This window comes from Zymoseptoria tritici, chromosome 6 (genome assembly GCF_000219625.1).
Source record: "Zymoseptoria tritici IPO323 chromosome 6, whole genome shotgun sequence".
NCBI classification, from domain to species: Eukaryota; Fungi; Ascomycota; class Dothideomycetes; order Mycosphaerellales; family Mycosphaerellaceae; genus Zymoseptoria; species Zymoseptoria tritici.
In genome coordinates this window covers 1,680,238-1,696,075 of record NC_018213.1, presented here as the reverse complement: position 1 = coordinate 1,696,075, position 15,838 = coordinate 1,680,238, and the positions used below count along the sequence as shown (strand labels likewise).

The 15,838-nt window shown below is 54.3% G+C and overlaps 6 protein-coding genes across 6 annotated transcripts; 3 read left to right on the top strand and 3 right to left on the bottom strand.

Annotated features, from left to right (window-relative positions):
* Positions 1 to 94: 94 nt before the first annotated feature.
* On the top strand, positions 95 to 2,773 carry MYCGRDRAFT_73271 (uncharacterized protein; the record flags this gene model as incomplete). The annotated part of the gene is made up of 3 exons (XM_003851744.1): positions 95 to 2,117; positions 2,205 to 2,439; positions 2,497 to 2,773. 3 exons carry the CDS (start codon positions 95 to 97, stop codon positions 2,771 to 2,773), a joined length of 2,535 nt encoding a protein of 844 aa, XP_003851792.1.
* A 201-nt stretch (positions 2,774 to 2,974) lies between these two features.
* MYCGRDRAFT_86562 (uncharacterized protein) lies at positions 2,975 to 4,592 on the bottom strand (the record flags this gene model as incomplete). Its single annotated transcript, XM_003851501.1, has 3 exons — positions 2,975 to 3,965; positions 4,033 to 4,317; positions 4,426 to 4,592. 3 exons carry the CDS (start codon positions 4,590 to 4,592, stop codon positions 2,975 to 2,977), a joined length of 1,443 nt encoding a protein of 480 aa, XP_003851549.1.
* A 4,704-nt stretch (positions 4,593 to 9,296) lies between these two features.
* MYCGRDRAFT_73269 (uncharacterized protein) lies at positions 9,297 to 11,717 on the top strand (the record flags this gene model as incomplete). The annotated part of the gene is made up of 9 exons (XM_003851745.1): positions 9,297 to 9,691; positions 9,748 to 9,961; positions 10,015 to 10,168; positions 10,221 to 10,438; positions 10,546 to 10,657; positions 10,789 to 10,866; positions 10,922 to 10,997; positions 11,053 to 11,479; positions 11,537 to 11,717. The coding sequence occupies 9 exons, from the start codon at positions 9,493 to 9,495 to the stop codon at positions 11,715 to 11,717; spliced, it is 1,659 nt and encodes a 552-aa protein (XP_003851793.1).
* Positions 11,718 to 11,903: 186 nt separating this feature from the next.
* Positions 11,904 to 12,674, bottom strand: MYCGRDRAFT_44448 (uncharacterized protein; the record flags this gene model as incomplete). Its single annotated transcript, XM_003851500.1, has 2 exons — positions 11,904 to 12,071; positions 12,126 to 12,674. The coding sequence occupies 2 exons, from the start codon at positions 12,672 to 12,674 to the stop codon at positions 11,904 to 11,906; spliced, it is 717 nt and encodes a 238-aa protein (XP_003851548.1).
* A 614-nt stretch (positions 12,675 to 13,288) lies between these two features.
* MYCGRDRAFT_93981 (uncharacterized protein) lies at positions 13,289 to 14,040 on the bottom strand (the record flags this gene model as incomplete). The annotated part of the gene is made up of 2 exons (XM_003851499.1): positions 13,289 to 13,829; positions 13,985 to 14,040. The coding sequence occupies 2 exons, from the start codon at positions 14,038 to 14,040 to the stop codon at positions 13,289 to 13,291; spliced, it is 597 nt and encodes a 198-aa protein (XP_003851547.1).
* Positions 14,041 to 14,471: 431 nt separating this feature from the next.
* MYCGRDRAFT_109914 (uncharacterized protein) lies at positions 14,472 to 15,767 on the top strand (the record flags this gene model as incomplete). The annotated part of the gene is made up of 3 exons (XM_003851746.1): positions 14,472 to 15,024; positions 15,081 to 15,355; positions 15,722 to 15,767. The coding sequence occupies 3 exons, from the start codon at positions 14,488 to 14,490 to the stop codon at positions 15,765 to 15,767; spliced, it is 858 nt and encodes a 285-aa protein (XP_003851794.1).
* Positions 15,768 to 15,838: the final 71 nt, after the last annotated feature.

Genomic DNA, 15,838 nt, shown 5'->3' with positions numbered 1-15,838 from the left:
TCCTTGACATCCCCTACCACACCCTCCGCCGGACGATCACACAATGGCTGGCAGCTCTCGAGATGCCATCGCCCGAGTGGCAGGCCCAGACTCGATGGCGAAGCCAGGACCGTCGAACGCCTCCTCCTCCGCCGCCAATCCGACCGAATCTGCGCCTCCGAAGAAAAAGAAGCACAGGGCAGGGAAGAAGCGAAGAAATCGTCGACAGAGCTTCATTGCGCCTTCAGAAGCGACCGAAGAGAATGTTCCTACCGGCGAACGGCCGAGTCTACTAGATACCGCGGCGCGCAATTCGGCTTCTCATCAGGCGAGCTTCTATCGGTTGAATAACAGTGGCAATCGCAGTAATACGAGCTTGGAGAGCGAGGCGTTGCTCGATCACAGGGAGTACCAACAGCCACGATCGAGGAGGGACACCATTAAATCCGGCTTTGCGCGCGTGGCTCAGCCATTCTCCTCTCGCCACCAGCATCGATCGTCGGCGGCGTCCGTGGAGAGGTCGAATTTGAATGCACCCAACAAATCTCGTCTCGGCCGTAGGAGCAACACTTTCGATGAAGAGGAAGAGGAGGAACGCGAGTCGAACGATCGGACACCATTGCTGTCAACGCAGAACCGCAATGAGCGGCCTGGCACTAGTCGAGGGAATAGCAACGCAAACTATGGCAGCCGTGGCCACCGCCGTGCATCCAACCATTCCAAAGCGTCGTCCCGCCAGCGCGGATTCGAGGTCATCACGCATAATCGCCTTGGACTTAATGAGGAGCCGCACGATGTCAACAACCCTCCCTCTATGCCGGGTTCTCCGGTCATTGGTGCCGCGGACGATGTCTTCATGGCAGGACTTGGCTCGTCGATGTCGGATCGTGGACGGGATGCTGTGATCAACATCGATCCGCGGGACAATGGGAAGCGCTGGACGAGCGAGTCGCCTGAGAGTCGGAGGAGACCTACGGTGGCGGAGCTGGCTGAACGGGATGTCTGCTTCCCTGCTGACGACGGAGACTCCGAAGCGTGTGAGGAGGAAGAGGAAGGACACACACACGAACGACACACTTCTTCTACCAGACGCAGACGTCGCCGCGCGAGGCAATGGCCGGACTTGGAGGTGCTGGACGAATGGAGTCGAGAGGAGAAGGAGGCGCGCACGCATCAGGACTTTCTCCGCGCGAAGAGGATCTCCGAGCCAGTCATGGTGGGTGGTCGCCTGCGACCTGCCAAGACGGCCTGGCATCGTGAGGAGGATGACGCGCCATTTCGATTCACCTACTTCAACGAAACTCTTGACGGGACTATTCATGCTCGCACGATCAGCGATTTGCTTCAGGATGGAATGGAGTTTAAGGAGCTCTTCCTGCCGGATCCAGTAGAGCTTAGCGATGACAGCGAGGACGACGACCAGGGACGGTCGGAGAATGCTCTTGCTCGACCTGCAATGCATCAGAGGGCGTCTTCTGACAGCAACGCGAAGCCCGCAGATGTGATGAGCACGAATGGAGATGGCCGAACTGCCTCCATTGCCGCCACCGCTAGGTCCGGCATCGAATCCGCTCCAGTATCCGGCAATGCTACTCCCAAACAACCGGCGCAGCCAGCACCAGGGAAACATCAAGGCCCGCGCCCCACGTTCTGGCTCGACGTCCTCAAACCCACCGAAACTGAGATGAAAATTCTCGCCAAAGCCTTCGGCATTCATCAGCTGACGATCGAAGATATTCTCATGGACGAACCTCGTGAGAAAGTGGAGCTCTTTCAGCACTACTACTTCGTCAACTATCGCACTTTCGAACAGGACAAGGACAGCGAGGACTACATGGAGCCCATCAATATGTACGTCATCGTCTTCCGCGACGGTGTCATCTCCTTCCATCATAGCATGAGCCCACATCCAGCGAATGTTCGCCGGCGAATCCGTCAGCTGAATGATTACATGTCGCCTACTGCCGACTGGATCAGCTATGCTATCATCGACGATGTGACGGATGTGTACGCCCCGCTTGTCAGCGAGATCGAGCAGGAGGTCGATGTCATTGATGAGGACATCCTGTATATGCACACCACTGCAGCTGATGCCGCGGACAACAACAACAGCGCTGTCAAGCAGAAACCGCAACCTCGTCCTGCTAAGAAGAACATTCTCGACACGAAAACCGAGCGCAGCGGGTCAGGCAACGCAGCCGACATGGGTGCTCAAAAAGCCGAAGGTGACAAGACGATCGGCGAGTCGGGAGGCGATCTCCTGAGAAGAGTCGGCGAGAGCAGGAAGAAAGTCATGGGTCTTTACCGCTTGCTGGGTAACAAAGCGGACGTCATCAAGGGTTTCGCCAAACGCTGCAACGAGCACTGGGAAGTCGCTCCGAGGTCTGAGATTGGGCTGTACTTGGGCGATATCCAGGATCATATTGTGACGATGACGGGCAACCTGTCACATTACGAGTCGTACGTTTCTCGCCCACCGTATCATGGACTCAAACGACGTACTGACAACGATCACAGCCTTCTCTCCCGAGCCCACGGCAATTACGTCGCCCAGATCAACATCCGCATGAACGAGCGCGCCGAACAAAACGCCGATGTGCTCGGCAAGCTCACTGTCTTGGGAACCATTGTGCTACCCATGAACATCATCACGGGTATGTGGGGTATGAACGTGTGGGTCCCTGGACAGGATATCGAGGGCGACTTGACGTGGTTCTTTTGTATTACCGCGGGTTTGGCGGCGTTTGGGCTGATTTGCTATTTCATTGCTAAGAAGGTTTATGGGATTGTTTGAGTTACGGCGTTGAGGGCAAGGGTGTACATAAGTGAGCGAGGAGTGGATCTAGGCAGGATGGGCCAGAGTCGATACAGCCGTGAGGAGGCATAGAGTGACAGGACGATGTTGGCAGATGTATGGCGGAACAGCACAAGACGAATGATTGATACCTACTCACCTGCGTCATCTTTGATGGCTTTCTTTTGACGCTCTGAGAGATCAGTAGTCCGGCCACTCTGGATCAACTTCTTCCCTCCATGCCCGGAACCCGCCCTTGATGTCCTTCACCCTCATACCATTTCCTTCAAGGCCGAATACATCTTCAATCGCCTTCGCCGCCATTTGCGAATCATTGCCAAATCTGCATACCACATAATAGTCACTCGGGCCTTGCCCCGCAAGCGCACCACTCTGTACCGCTTTTTCCACCCAGCTTCCTCCGTCTCCAGTCCAAGGTACATTCAGCGACCCTCGCAACGCACACATCTTATACTGTGTCTCATCTCGTACGTCGATGAGAACATTCGAGCCGTCCCGTGGTAATCTCGCAAACTCCCACGCCGCAACCCTTCGATCGGGAGCGAGGAGATTGACGGGTCGTGTGAGCCCGCAAAAGGCTGCGTAGTCCATCGACCCTACCAGCAGACTTTGTGGCGTTATTGTAGCGACCGACGAACAAGCAGCACACGTCGCATGTCTCCTTCTCATCCTCACGCTCCGAAATGGCGGGCTGTTATATGCTGAGAACATAAGCAGTGTCGGGCTAGGAGGTAGAGGAGTAGGATCAGCCATCAACATCTCCAGTTCGTCCAGCGGATCCGGCGTCGGGGCAGCGAGCAGTTTAATCGCTTCCAAAGCCTGTAATATGCCCATTGTGCCCACCACTGGTCCTAGTACTCCGCCTTCGCCGCAGGAAACCACACTTTCGGCGGGAGGTGGACGGGGCCAGATACATCGGTAGCAGGGACCTCCGCTCGGATCGCCGGGTCGGGAGGGAGGGTTGTTGAGGACTATGAGCTGGCCTTCGGTGCGGAGTGCGGAGGCCGAGACGAGTGGTTTACCGGCTAGCACGGCGGTGTCGGATATGAGGTAGCGGGAGGTGGGATGGTCGGTGCAGTCTAGGATGAGGTCGTATTCAGCGAAGATTTGGAGGGCGGTGGTTGGAGTTAGGTGGGAGGGGTGGAGATTGTAGTTCACGACTGGATTGAGACTTGAAGAACGATGAAGGATGTCAGAAAGTGTGATGTGATTTTTGGTATTTTGAGTGTTCTACGTACTCGAATAGATATGCGTGCGCGCTGTCCACTTTGCTCTTCCCGAGTCTTGATGTGCTGTGCGCGACTTGACGGTGCAAGTTAGACAGTTCCACCACGTCGCCGTCCATGAGACCGATTGTGCCGACGCCTGCTCCTGCAATATATGCCGCTGCTGGACAGCCCAGTCCTCCTACGCCTACGATCAAGACTTTTGCTTTCTTCATGCGGATTTGACCGTGTAGTCCAATCTCGGGCATAATCATTTGACGGCCGTAGCGTTTGTATTCTTCCGCGCTCAAAGGCCACCTTGAGGGTTTCGGTGGTGGTATTTGGTGATTCGGTGGACTTGTCGTCACGTCGTCCATCGCTTCGTAGCCAGGTACTTCGGGACTCTCCATGCCACCAAGGGCGGACAGCGTCTCCTGCATCCATTCTGGAGGGAAGCCTCCGCTGTAAGCTTGCTCTAGCTGTCTGGCTCGACTTGCCCGCTCTTCTGCGTCTGTTAGTTGCTGTCGTAGGCTTTGCAGATGAGTCTCTGCTCTAGCGATCTGTTCGCGCAGCGAAGCGACATGGCCGGCCATATTGCGCGAACTTCACACCCTGACCGGAAGTGGTGTCCAAGATGTTCCAAAGCTCGACGTGAAGTCCACGCGAGGCCGGGCGATCGTCCGCTGACTAAGTCAGTTGTCCTCCAGGTTCCGTTCGTCTGTCCAGAGCACTTGCATCTTTCCAACTTCCGTACATCACCCAAATCACGTGCTCTCTCAATGCCCATTTGCCGAGCGAGGAGGCGCCAGTATTGGAGTGTGTACTGTGCAGATCCGAAATCAATTCGAAAGGATTGTCGATGAGCTACGGACAGAACCGAATCGAAAGATCAATGCCCGGCTGATCCCCGATCAACGACATGCACTCCTCTTTCCTCCCGGACAATCTTGATGACCTCGCTACCAAGCAAATAAACCACAAGGTCAGCTCGCAGTCCCATCTAAGCTCTAGGTCAGCATCGTGCAACCCACGCTGAACGGCCATGGGCATAACGCCACGTGAGATGGGGCTGAAGACCGACGGACTCGTTCAACGGAGAAAGGAAGGACTGCCTTTAAACCGCTTTCTGCAGGTCCCGGAGCTCGATGCGGCTCAGAAACCGCATGGCGTCGTGCAGCGTGGTTCAAGCTGCGGCTCAGTGCAGTAGATCTGCATGAGAACCAAGCCGGCGTTGTCGGTCCGCAGATTTCGAATATGGTACGCACTGCAGGCTGCTCTAGGTGAATGGTTGTAGGAACCAGAAGATCTTCGGATCGTATCATTGAAAAGTCTTCACGTTTGCGTTGGTGGCGAGGCCTTCGGAGGTTTCCTCAGCTGAAGACAGGAAGGATGTGATGCCAAGAGGGTCTGGCGACGAAGACGATGTTTCTGGCAAGAACGACGCAAATTCCTTCCATCGATCCGACTATCTAATCTCTAACAAAACGCAGCAGTTCGCTCTGCTACTACTCGTCCACAACACATCCTCCTGCAGACCACGCCGACGCGGTCCAGTGTTATTGTGTCATGCCGCTCAAGGCACGCGAGGCACCTATCTGGTTCGTGGTGGTACCAGTACCACCTCCTTGCACCTCGATCCTCAACGGAGCAGGATTTGCCTAGCAGTCCTTGTCGAGGCCCACAGTCGATCCAGCAAGTTTTCAGCGAACTTTGATTCGCTGTGAGCATCCATGAAACGGCTGCTACTCGACAACGTTGTAACCAAAAGTGTCCATGGTCCTGCATGGTGCTTGACGTGATTGCAAAGTATCGACCGCGATGGATGGCATGCAGCATGAGGAGCGGTTGGGTCCGGCGTGATGTCCAACTTGTCGGTGAGGATGTATTGGAGGTCGCTGAGTAAAATCCATCTTGTCTCACGATGGCTTTCAAGATGCCAGCTTGGTTTTCGGCTTCGCCAGTAATGAGTTGAACACTCGTCGTTTGACAATGCTACTGGGCGACGGCATTGAAGTTTGGCAGCAGAGTCGTCTTCTGCGCGACAACGAGTTCGTGTCCTTGCAGCAGCCTGTTTGCAATGAGCTTTCAATCAAGAAGCCTTCAGCTTGAGTGAACTGACCGCATCGTTCCGACGTGAGATTCTCCCATCGACTGACTTTCAACGGACAGCATTTCTGGAGATCGGTGTATCGCGAGCCTGGATTCCGTCAGTTCTCGACCCCGCCAAATGAATCGCAATGTCGACTCACACCAACACAGCACACAGTACCGTGTATGTCCGCACGAGTATCTCACTTTGACGTGTTGACACATTTTGTGGTGTTGTTGAACGCAGGATCAAACAACCATGAAATCGAGAAGAAGTCGAGGTGTTTGTAACACAGGTGATACTGAGGTTTCATACCAGCATGGATACGAGGCAAGGTGGGCGGTGTCGAAACTTAGCTGAGATCCCGGCACTTGCACCTTGCTCCCTGATTATCGGTCATCAATGGTTGTTCCTGTTCCCTGCTTGGCGCCGTAAATGTGGACGGTCGGGTCCACGCTTTTGGGAGTTGGTACTGGAGGCAGGGTTTACTTTGTTTCCGACTTTCGCAGATCTGATGCCACAAATGCCGGTGGTCCTGCGAGAGTGCAAATGGAATTGCTGATGATTGCACAACTACATTAATACGACGAAGATGACGAATACTTGCGGTCAGATGCGGTCGGTACGAAGTACGAATGTTATGTTGCGGTGAGCACCATCTCGTCACGAGGGACGTCACACCTCCAGTCTTTCGGAACCCTGGCAATGACATGCAAGGTTCCGACCCCAAAGGGACGGCTCAGCTGTCAGAGCGTGTCTCGACTTCTTCCCATGCCTCGGGTGCCGAGATTTGATGGGGATGTTGTTACTACCCGCACGACACGAACCACTGGAGCATGTTTCAGCAGCAACGATTCGTCTCAGAGTTGCACTGCGGAGACTGTTGGCGCCCAGAGTATTGCTCACGCAGTCGTTTCAGCCCGACAAGTGCTTCGACGTCCTGCGACGATATATGAGCCAAATGCTATAAGCACAAGCTGCCCCTCGTTTCCAGAGTCGCCGGCGCCGCACAGTCCTCGCACACCCATCGACTGCACCCAGACAAATCGCCGAGATTGCTAGGATTGAGTGTTCTACGCTCACCCAGTGAAGTGGTATCGGATCCAAAATCGGCAGGGGCTCCACCAATACGAAATAAGGCACCGGGACGGCGCAGACGCTAGCCGGCGATCAACCAAGCTACCGGGCTCCGGTTATTAGACCGAAAAACTCCACGGAGCAAGCTCCACTACTCCTCATCACCACCCTTGCTCGCTCATTCCAGCAACAAGGTCTCTCGCGGGACGTCAAGACATCATAGCTCTCTTGATCGAGGCCAAAGCTCGATGTTCACCATGCCACCTGCCGGGCTCAGGAACATCCGCTCTCTCATCACACAACCTGGCCCTCTCTGGTCCGGAGCGGTGCAACAAGATCCGGCGATCCGGCCATAGACGAGGCAGGCCTTGTTGATCTTCCATGTCGCTCGTTGACGTCTGCATGGGCGGGAAGATGATGAGAAAGAAAATATCGCATATCCGCACTAATAAATGACAACCTGGGCGCATCGAGACCCATGTGCTGTGGACGGGCATTCGGTCTTTGCTCATCGCAGGCACCCTTGCTTGCCAGTACTAAAACGGTATGCTCTGCCCTCCCTGTCAATGTAGGAACGAGGTGGCGAATCGGATTCCTTCATGCGAACCTGCAAGATGAGCCCACGCTGACTGCACGAGCTGCTGCCACGCATATGCAGCCGTGAAGATGCGTGACTGTGGACTGAATGTCCATACACGCAGAGATCTCCCGCGACCACTAAAGCATGCCATATCCAAAGGAGCGAGCTGCGTGGGACTGCATCGCTGTGGGACCTGGCGGAGGAATCTGGACTCTGGAGAAGGCTGGTAATGCCAAGAATCCTGTATCGATTCAATGAACGGAAGACGGTCCTCCTTCCACCTAGGCGACCATGGTTCATGAATGTCTCGATCGCTCTGCAGCAATAGAAGCGGAGCATGGCCAGGCCACTCAGCCCATCATGCGATCGCCTTGACCTCCGATTTCTCAGGCTTCGTCATGCATGCCGCGCCTTATGGACGGATGCTTGGCTCGCGGAGCCCGTGATGCCGTGCTTTACTTCGATCCCGGACTGGTCGAGGATCCATTGCCGGTCAGCTGATGACATGATCCTTCACTTGCCCGCGTCAGTTCGGTCATGGACTAAGTATACAGCCGCGGAGGCCCGCTCTTCTCAGACAGATCTGGCGTTCTCACTCTCCTGGCCTCTTCCAAGGATGAGATCTTGGTATGCACGACATTTCCAGCAGAGATCACCTCTCAAGGCGTCGATACAATGGGTCCGCTATGATCATATAGCCTCACGTCAGTCACTGGCGCGCGCAACGCTGGAAGTGGACACTGCCCAATGCTACTACGGACTTCAGAGGATGCGCGATTAACTTACACGGCTGGGACATCGCGACAGTGCCGAATTCCGCTACCTTCGCCCCGTGTGCACCGAACAGCTGCGCGCCATCTTACCCGTATGATGGACACTCCGTACAAGAACGCCGGGGACCGGACGAACGTGTCCTTTTCAGCGATCATCGCTGAACTCGCAACCTTCTCATTCGACCCGACGTCCAATTTGTGTGCGTGGACGATATTGCCGGATGTGGCCGTATACTTTATGCCTGTCATGACCTCCACTACGATCCGCTGACCAGAGACAGAGTGCGTGCTCAGCAACAGAACTTACTGGATCGGATTGGACCACAGTCACCGCTGTTCACTATGACGGGAGACTGCCGCATTCCTGCGTCGTGATGGTAAGACTCCAGCTTGTCATTACAAGTCTGTCCAAACTCAGATCGAGCGCCGACAAGATTCATCGCACTCGCCTTCAAACGGCCGTTCAAGTGCCGATGCTCTTCAACAGACATCGGCTCGTCTTCGGTGCTCACGGAATTGAATTGCGCTTCGCCCGCAGTATTCTTTTTGCCTCAGGTGGAGCTACCCACGCCATGTGTCGTCTGTATCTATCGAGAAGGTCTCCCAAGCGCTCATTGGATCGACTTTTCCGGTTGATACTGTAGCAGAATGTTGCACGCTCATCGCATGCACAGAATAGACCTTGATGACCGATCTTGCCCACGTGTCCTGCATGGAGCTCACTATCCTGGTCTTTGCCTGAACTCAAAGCTTTCGATTTCTCTCAACCCTGATCGTCTCAAACCAATGCAATTGTAGCATTGCTGACCGCCAAACCCCAGTCCCGCCTTCGGCGGAACCTACGACATCGAATCCCGGTCTGACGACGGCAATTTTCAATCTTACCTTTGCATGCGATGTGAGTCGTCGGACTTCTTCGTTTTAAGGACCCGAACATCGTGCCAGACTCCCTCGCTAGAGCGTACGACGTTACAATGGCTGAACCGACGGCATATCTCGACAACGAGAAGAAGAATCCTTCGTACATCGACGGTCCAGCCCATGCCAATAATGGCGGTCACGCACGGGAGTACGAAAGTATGGACGCGGAATTCGACGAAGTCAAGCTCGTCAAGCAGGGCCTGCACCAGCGCCATATACAGATGATCGCGTTGGCGGGCACTATTGGCACCGGTGAGCACCGGAAGCAAGAAGCGGCATGGAAGGCTTTGAACTGACCGGGTCGACAGGTCTCTTCCTCGGATCTGGTCGTGCCATCGCGAACGCTGGACCTCTCGGTGCTTTTCTAGGCTATACAGTGATCGGCTTGACAGTCTGCAGTGTGGTTCTTGCCGTTGGAGAGATGGGAGCTCTAGTCCCTCTCAGCGGCGCTATCATTCGTTTTCCGGGCTTCTTTGTCGATCCTGCTTTGGCCTTTGCAAACGGTTGGAACATGACCTACAGGTGGGCTCAATTCTTCGCAACATTGGTGTGAGATACACGCTGACAACATATAGCTCTGCTGTTTCAATCCCTTCGGAGATCGTTGCTGCTGCTGTCCTCATGCAGTTCTGGGTCGACACCAACAGCGGCGTATGGATCACAGTGTTCAGCGTTCTGGTCATTGCCACCTTGCTGGTCTTTGTCCGAGTGTTCGGCGAACTCGAATTCGTATGCTGTTCTCCGATGCTAGCACTTGATTGTGCTGATTCATCTCCTCTAGGGTTTCTGTCTGCTCAAGATCTTCCTCGTGATCTTCATCAACCTTCTCGCCCTTGTGATCACGACCGGTGGCGGTCCGAATGGCCAATCGATCGGCTTTCGATACTGGCGAGATCCAGGCCCCTTCAATCAGTATCTCGACATTCCTGGATCGACAGGCCGATTCCTCGGCTTCTGGAGCTGTCTCAACTCCGCTATATATGCCTACGCCGGGGTACAGTAAGTCATTGGACTGTACAAGGCCGGCGTCGTCTGGGACTATCTCAGGCTTTGTCGGGACTTGCGTTCCATCGCGCTGTTGTCTAAGCATCGCTGATGATTCCCAGAGTGATCGTTTGCGCTGCCGCCGAAACGCGCAGCCCCAGGCAATCGATCCCCATGGCGGCAAAGCGGATCTTCTGGCGGGTCTTGATCTTCTATTTGCTCACCATATTCATGGTAAGTACCAAAGTGTACAAGGCTTGGAGTGATCGAGGCTTTTCCACGGGAATGTCAGCAGGTCTTACTCTGCATCGAATCTCCATTGTCTGAACTGTGGCTGGCTGACTGACGCACTTCTGTTCACCTAGGTGGGACTTGTAGTGCCGTCGAACGACAAGAACCTGCTGCAAAAGACAGGCACTGCGTCCCAATCGCCCTTTGTCATTGTAAGCTTTTCTTCGGAACTCTGTACAGCAATCGGGCATCCTGACATCAAACCAGGCTGCTCACAGAGCCGGTATCAAATTCGTCCCATCATTCATCAACGCTATTATATTGACCTCCGCTTGGTCTGCGGGTAAGGAGATCCAAACGAAAGTTCACGCTGCTTACCATTCTGACCCACACCTCAGCCAATTCCTCCTTGATGTCAGCTAGCCGCGTGCTCTACGGGTTAGCCAACGCTGGACAAGCACCCGCAGTCTTAAAACGCCTGAACCGGTTCAGGATCCCTTACGTTGCTGTGAGCTCTCTGGCGGTGTTCATGGCCTTGGGATACATGACACTTTCGGACAGCGCATCCACGGTATTCACATGGCTGCAAGATCTGGTCGCAATCGCCTCACTGGTCGACTGGATCATCGTCCTGATCACGTACCTACGTTTCTATTACGGATGTAAAGCACAATCCATCGATCGGAAGCAAGAACTGCCCTGGGCGGCTCCCTTTCAGCCGTGGCTTTCTTGGATCTCCTTGGGCATGTTCCTGCTTCTATTACTCACGTCTGGATTCAAGACCTTCATCCACGGACACTGGGATACTGAGACCTTCATTAGCGCGTGGGTCGAATCGTGGGCAGAGTCGTGTAGTAGAGTTGTGGCTAACGGAGATTGCAGATACTTCAACATCCCTTTTGTACTGGTGTTGTACTTCGGCTACAAGTTCTGGTTCAAAACCAAGATCATTCCACTGAAGGATATACCTATTCGTGGATTCATCGATGTGGCGAACGATCATCCGGAGCCTATCATTCCCAAGGCTACGGGATGGAGGAGGCTCAATATTTTGTGGTCGTAAAGAATGGCTGTAATGGACTCTGGGTCCGTTGTCGAAGGTCGCTGAGATGGAACGAGAATGAACAAGTAGTCGAATTGATGAAAGTTCTGAAGCATTGCCTCATGAACTTGTCAGGTCGTTTCCTCCGAGTGTGTCTTGCACTTGATCCGACGCGGCCGATCGGGCAAAGAAAGCAGAGACCCATGTCTACTCCGCGTGCTTCACCAGCTTCTGCGCCATCTCCACCAAAGTATCACCCATGACCTCCATCTCGCCACCGAAGATCTCCAGGCAGTCGTCCTTCTCGTATGCCGAGCAGTATGCACCCTTGAATCCAACAAGTCGAGCTGCAGAGACGTCCCACATGTGTGCGGCCTATACAATTGTCAGCGTCTGGCAAAACCGTCTTCGCGCCCCGAGTAAACGCACCGCAAAGTACTTCTTGTCGTCTCTGCCAAACTTGTCGAACGTCGGCTTGTACGCAGCAAGCGCGGGCTTCGCAACGCCTTGACTGTCGCAGCTCAATATGCTTTCCGCCGGCATATCAACACCGCCTCGCTGGAAGTAGCCTTGAACTCTCGGAATGTCCGCTGTGGTCAGACACCAGACATTGAATCCGTTCGACCGCAATATCTCGATACATTCCTTCGCACCCTCTCGCAGTCCCAGCAGCGCGTATCCTTCCTGGCAGCGATCTCTCTCGTCCTCAGTAGCGAAGCCTCGCGGGTCTTTGACACCAGCGAACCACAAGATGCGGAAGAACATCGCCTTCATGACATCTTTGTAGGACGTGTGTCGACCGCTGATCGAGAGAAAGGTGAATTCCAATTCGGCGTGGGTCATCCAGGTGTATCCGAAGAATTGCGGCGTGATGCTTTGCGAGCGGAGCTTGTCGCCGATGACTTCGTCAATACGTTGGTGGTAGGCGTCGAAGCAGGCGAGGGTACCGACAATGTCGAAGACGACGTGTTTTGCCATGGTGGTGGGCGATTTTGTACCTGCTGGTGCTTGTCTGGGAAGTGAATTTCAGTTCGAAGTGTGACGGGACAGATGTTTTTTATTCTTCCTGCTGTAGCTCATCAGGCAGGTAAGCTCCTCGCCTATCGATAACACAACCTGGTCGAGCAGGGTAAAACCTGGGAATCGGTACGAGCTTCATCGACCAGGCGGAGCAATACAATTTTTGGGATGAATTTTCAGGCTGATGGTAGCTTTGAGTTCTCTCGAACACGTCGTCAAGCTCGCTCCTGGCATCTCGAAAGATCCTGCGTGAAGCCACTTGCAGAAATACAAGCCCTCCCTTATGACGCACTGCTCACGAAATGTATGCTCACCGCTGGCCAACGTGCTTTTCTTTTAGGCCTGTCAGGGTAAAAGTACTGCCTTCACAGAGCAACTTAATCTGTAGTAGTCTGCAACTATGGAAGAAGAGTAAGCAATTCAGCAACGAAGAGGATTTCCTGACTTGGCCGAAGTTCGCTCGTTCACGCCGGGTATCATCGCTTCTCTCCTCAAATGAGGCCTTGTTGCGCTCTACCGTCCTGCTCGATCTTGCTCGCAAGTCAGCATTTCTTCGAACACGGACTCTTTTATCAAAGGAGCGAATACCAACCCTTGAATCTGACTCCCACGAACTCCTGCGCCGTCTCTCTGTCAACAGAACCGTAAGAGACGATGAATGGGTCATCACTTTCAAAATGTGCCATCAATGCCTCGTAGAGTGGCTCATCTTCCTCGGGATAGCCCTTTGCTGGCGTGAAGATCACGCCGCCTTGAGGGTCATGGGAGTACCTATGGACTTCTTGGACAGGATATCCCAGCTTGCGCATAAACTCGATCGCCTCCTTGATGTGATCTTCCAGTGTGCCAGTCTCGACGAATCTAAGGGTGAGGGTACTGTCGAGACGGGAAGCAGTGTGCTCTCTCGCGGTGGACTCGACTTCGGTCATGATCTCTAACGCCTGCTTGTCGATCGAACGATAATCAACGATAAATGCTCTCGATCTCGTTCGGACTGCCTTCTGCTGGAAGATCATGCCACCTTGGAGATCGTCGGTGCACGTGTAGGCCTCCTCGACGGCAGAGCCTAGGTCAGGGACTTTGATGGCTCCCTTGACGTCGTCGTCTAAAACGCTGTCCCGGGCGGGTTGAAGGATGATCGCGATGTCAGGAAGAGATGCGATTCCTTATTTCCGTGCCGGACGTTGGGAGAGGCAATTGGCAGGTAGACCGCGGTAGTGTCGGGTACACGCCAAAGGGACAGACTGTCGTGGCTTTATGCTTCTCACTGAACACTGCTGCCGTTTCGTGACTCATTTCGGCGGATCAGCGCACAGATCAGCATAGCAACTCGTGTCAGTCGGACGCAGGTGCTTCCGCAGAGCGTTACCTGTTCCAAGGCAATCGCGCGAGAGAGGTCCAACCGAAGTAATGTCATTGGCAGAGGGTCTGAAGCCGTGACTTTCAGGCAATTGCTGATGCCCGAGAGGCCCTCGGAACGGTATGCCCATCACGGCTGATCTGAGTGCGCGTACAGTTGATGTCTTTCTGCTCGCTCGAGATGTAATGATGTCGTGGTGAAGATCGTCGTGAACAGAAACAGATCTCTCGGCGCGGTCCGCGGTCTAGCTTCACGTCACAGCTGGAAGTCGCATGTGCTTTCAAAGCTTCGCAGGTTCTCATCTACGACCTCATCATCAACACACTTCGACCCATCTCGCCGTCCACAATTCACTCTTCCACACCTCATAATCCACACCTCACCCGAACACCTCCAAAATAGAACATCACCATGGCGGAAAACGAAGTCAAACAAGTCATCCAACAGCTCGACTCCCTCAAAGCGAACCACCTCTCCCAAGCACCGCAGCTTCTCTCACGCGCCAAACTCGGCCTCCTCCATCTCAACGCCCTCATCCCCTCCGAAGACACCAAGCCTCAACATCTGCAACTCGCCACCGCCGTTCTCGAACACGGCGCGCTGATCAGCATCAAGCTGAAAGACACCGACTCGTTCACCCGCTACTACCAACAACTACAGCCGTTCTACTCGCTGCCACAGGAGGGTCGAAGGAGCCGAGCGAGTAACCAGGGAAAGGTCACGGGGCTGTATCTGTTGCTGCTGTTGAGCGTGGGCGACTATGCGGGGTTCCATACCGTGCTGGAGGGATTGGAAGTGAGCGGAGGCAAGGACCACATCGATCGGGATGAGTTCATTCAGTACCCTGTGCGGTTGGAGCAGGCGTTGATGGAGGGCAGCTACGACAAAGTGTGGGTGGAGACGAAGGGCGAGCGGGTGCCGAGTGAGGAGTTTGCGGTGTTCTCCGAGGTGAGCATATCGAAAGCGATGTTAGTCCAGCCACAATCACTAACATATTCATGCAGGTCCTCATCGACACGATCCGATCCGAAATCGCTTCCTGCTCAGAGCGCGCCTACCCATCTCTCCCCATCTCGAACGCAAAGAACCTGCTATTCCTCGACTCGGAGGGCGCCGTGGTGCAATTCGCGCAGTCTCGCGGCTGGGTGGCAAAGGATGGACGGATATACTTCCCGGAGCAGGAGGAGGAGATGCGCGCGGCGGAGAAGGATGTCATGAGCAACAGTGACGTTGTGATTGAGAACACGTTAGGCTATGCGCGGAAGTTGGAGACGATTGTGTAAGAGGCATGTGAAGACACGCTGAGGACCGGCTGGCGCAGATGGCATAGTCGGGACGAGGTTTCGCGTTCGCACTCTATGCTAGCAGCAAGACTTGTTGCGTCAAGATAGAGAGCATCGGAAGAATCATCAGGGGTTACCGCCATGAACGCCTCTCGCTGTATCTTCTGTGTCTGATCATGATCACCGACTTTCAACCTTCCGCTACTATCAAAGAGTCATGCGAAGCGAGGTCCTGTCTTGCTCGCGTCCGCCGTGGCGATGGTAGATCATCTGTACGTCTCCGTACATTCTCGTCAGTAATCTCGAGACAGAATGTGCCCTTTGAAGTTGCAAACCTCATGACATACTCGTGCAATATGCAGGAGCAATATCCGCGGAGCAAAATGCCCGGAGCAGCAGTTCGATTAGGAGGATTGGGGAGGCCAGATCTGACAACAGCAATACATCAAGTTAGAAGAGCTAAAGCACGGTCACAAACA